General features: G+C 39.1%; 1 protein-coding gene across 1 annotated transcript; it reads right to left on the bottom strand.

Annotated features, from left to right (window-relative positions):
* Positions 1-917: 917 nt before the first annotated feature.
* LOC145798204 (tricyclene synthase TPS4, chloroplastic-like) lies at positions 918-1,511 on the bottom strand. Its single transcript, XM_082885696.1, has 2 exons — positions 1,341-1,511; positions 918-1,223 (listed from the first exon to the last, which is right to left on the bottom strand). Exons 1-2 carry the CDS (start codon positions 1,509-1,511, stop codon positions 918-920), a joined length of 477 nt encoding a protein of 158 aa, XP_082741822.1.
* Between the last annotated feature and the right edge of the window lie 327 nt (positions 1,512-1,838).

Here is a 1,838-nt window from a genome sequence, read left to right as displayed (position 1 = left end):
GGATTAAATCGATGAATTAGCATGAGGTACTGATATAGGTTCCATCACCTCAGAATGCCGAGGTAATAGAACCTAGGGGCAGTTGTGGGGATATATTTTTGAGTACCAACACATGGCAAGGTGACGCCGACGTGTCAGCCGAGGTGACACGTGTCCAGGACATGACGCCGAGGTGATCTCAGTTAAGTCGAGGTTATCTCCGAAGATATCGAAATCCGAGATAAGCGGATAAGGGACAAGAGTCCTAGAATGAAAGAAGACTTCAGTTTGAGTAAAGATGAGACTCTTAGAGAGTTTTATCCCAATCCTACGGGGAGTCCAAGATTGATAGTAATCCTAAGTCCATTAGAGCTAGGCTCCTGTTGGGACAAGGATTGAGTTAGCTATAAAAGAGAGGCACCACTGTGGGTCTAAGGTACGCAATTGATATTCTGAACAATGAGATTTGCACTATTGATTATCTTTGAGAGACATACTGACTTGATCGTTGGAGTGCTCCCGAGTGGACGAACCACCGCCGGAATCTTCTCTTTCTGTTGCAGGTCAGCCAGGTGTCATCTATTCTGCCAGTGTTCTCCAGCTGAATACTAAGTTGGGCAGTGTGATCGGAAAATCACTCACACAGTACACACCTAACCTTTCAAGGTTATTAGGCTAAGGTTTACCATTGAACCAATAGTCACTTTCATTATTTAATCTTGTTAACATAAATTCTTAACCCTAGTTTAAAATCCAAACATAGCCTTAGGATAGCAAAAGCTGTAATCGTTATAGAAAGCGTTCAATGCATAGTAAATACAGAGCTTATTAGTGCATGTTCATATTATTATTCTCGTAATATGGCTGAGTGTAATCAGACTCATTACACAAATATTCCTTTCTTCCGACTAATCCATTTACGGAGTTCAAAATTCATGTTATTCTTTGATGAGTGAAACATGCTCAAATAACAATTTTAAGACTCTTATTCTTGATTTGTTATCTGGAGCTCCATAGGCATCCCCGTACTGGTATATGTAATAAATAGTCCTCCCCAAGTTTAGAATTATGTCCATCAAAGGTCTAGAAAATGGAGTATTGTTGCTTGCTAGACCTTTGTTCATCTTCTTCCATGTCTGATCAATCAAGTTTCTCATTTGTTCACAAGCCAATTCCTCTGAAAGTTTGGTTTCATTCATGTAACATGGGATTGACTTTGCAGTTATATCTCTCTTCAAGTCAGCCTGCATTGTAAAGAAACCTACTATTATCATCATGATTAATCTAAATTGGTTAGATTAGATTACCAGCAACATTGAGATTGCATTGTAGCATGAGAAAGATTGTATAAGATTGCATACTGATGAAAAAGCCAAATCATTGCAAAGTCGAAAAATCATGGATGGGTGGCGGAAAAGGTCATCGTGTTGATCAAAGCAATCTAGTGCCTGCTTTGTGATGTTTTGATCTATTACGCAATAAGCATGAACCAGTCTAACTACTGCAGACGACGAAAGCCATGCATTGTCCATATAATCTTTGAACTTTGGTGTGGCTTTTGTGTAGTACTACTTTGCTTCTACTAGGAAAGCTTTGCATAAACCTGCCCACTGAAATAAAATAGATGAAACAAGATTAAGTTAAAAGAAAACTGAAAATTTTACATAATTTCAGAGTAGGAAGTGTTGGCCTGATGAATGAGGCCTAGATTCAAGCTTACAGTTGTGAGATGCAACTTTCATTCTTGTTCTCCTCTTAAAAAAGGAGCGACTCAATGTGCGAGGCTTTGGCTAAATTGGGGCTGAGAAGTTTCAGATGTATAAAGTGTTGCTCTCATTTTTGGAAAGGCTGCTTCTGTG

The sequence above is a fragment of the Camellia sinensis genome, chromosome 8 (assembly GCF_055761805.1).
Source record: "Camellia sinensis isolate YWXY chromosome 8, ASM5576180v1, whole genome shotgun sequence".
Lineage (NCBI taxonomy): Eukaryota > Viridiplantae > Streptophyta > Magnoliopsida > Ericales > Theaceae > Camellia > Camellia sinensis.
This window is presented reverse-complemented; position numbering and strand designations above follow the sequence as displayed.

What these genes read in the sequence shown, in the direction of transcription:
- LOC145798204 (XM_082885696.1), bottom strand. Translation starts at nt 1,511, where the DNA reads ATGGACAATGCATGGCTTTCGTCGTCTGCAGTAGTTAGACTGGTTCAT. An exon ending in ATGATTTGGCTTTTTCATCA is followed by an intron (nt 1,224 to 1,340) that starts GTATGCAATCTT and finishes TTTACAATGCAG; the next exon opens with GCTGACTTGAAGAGAGATAT.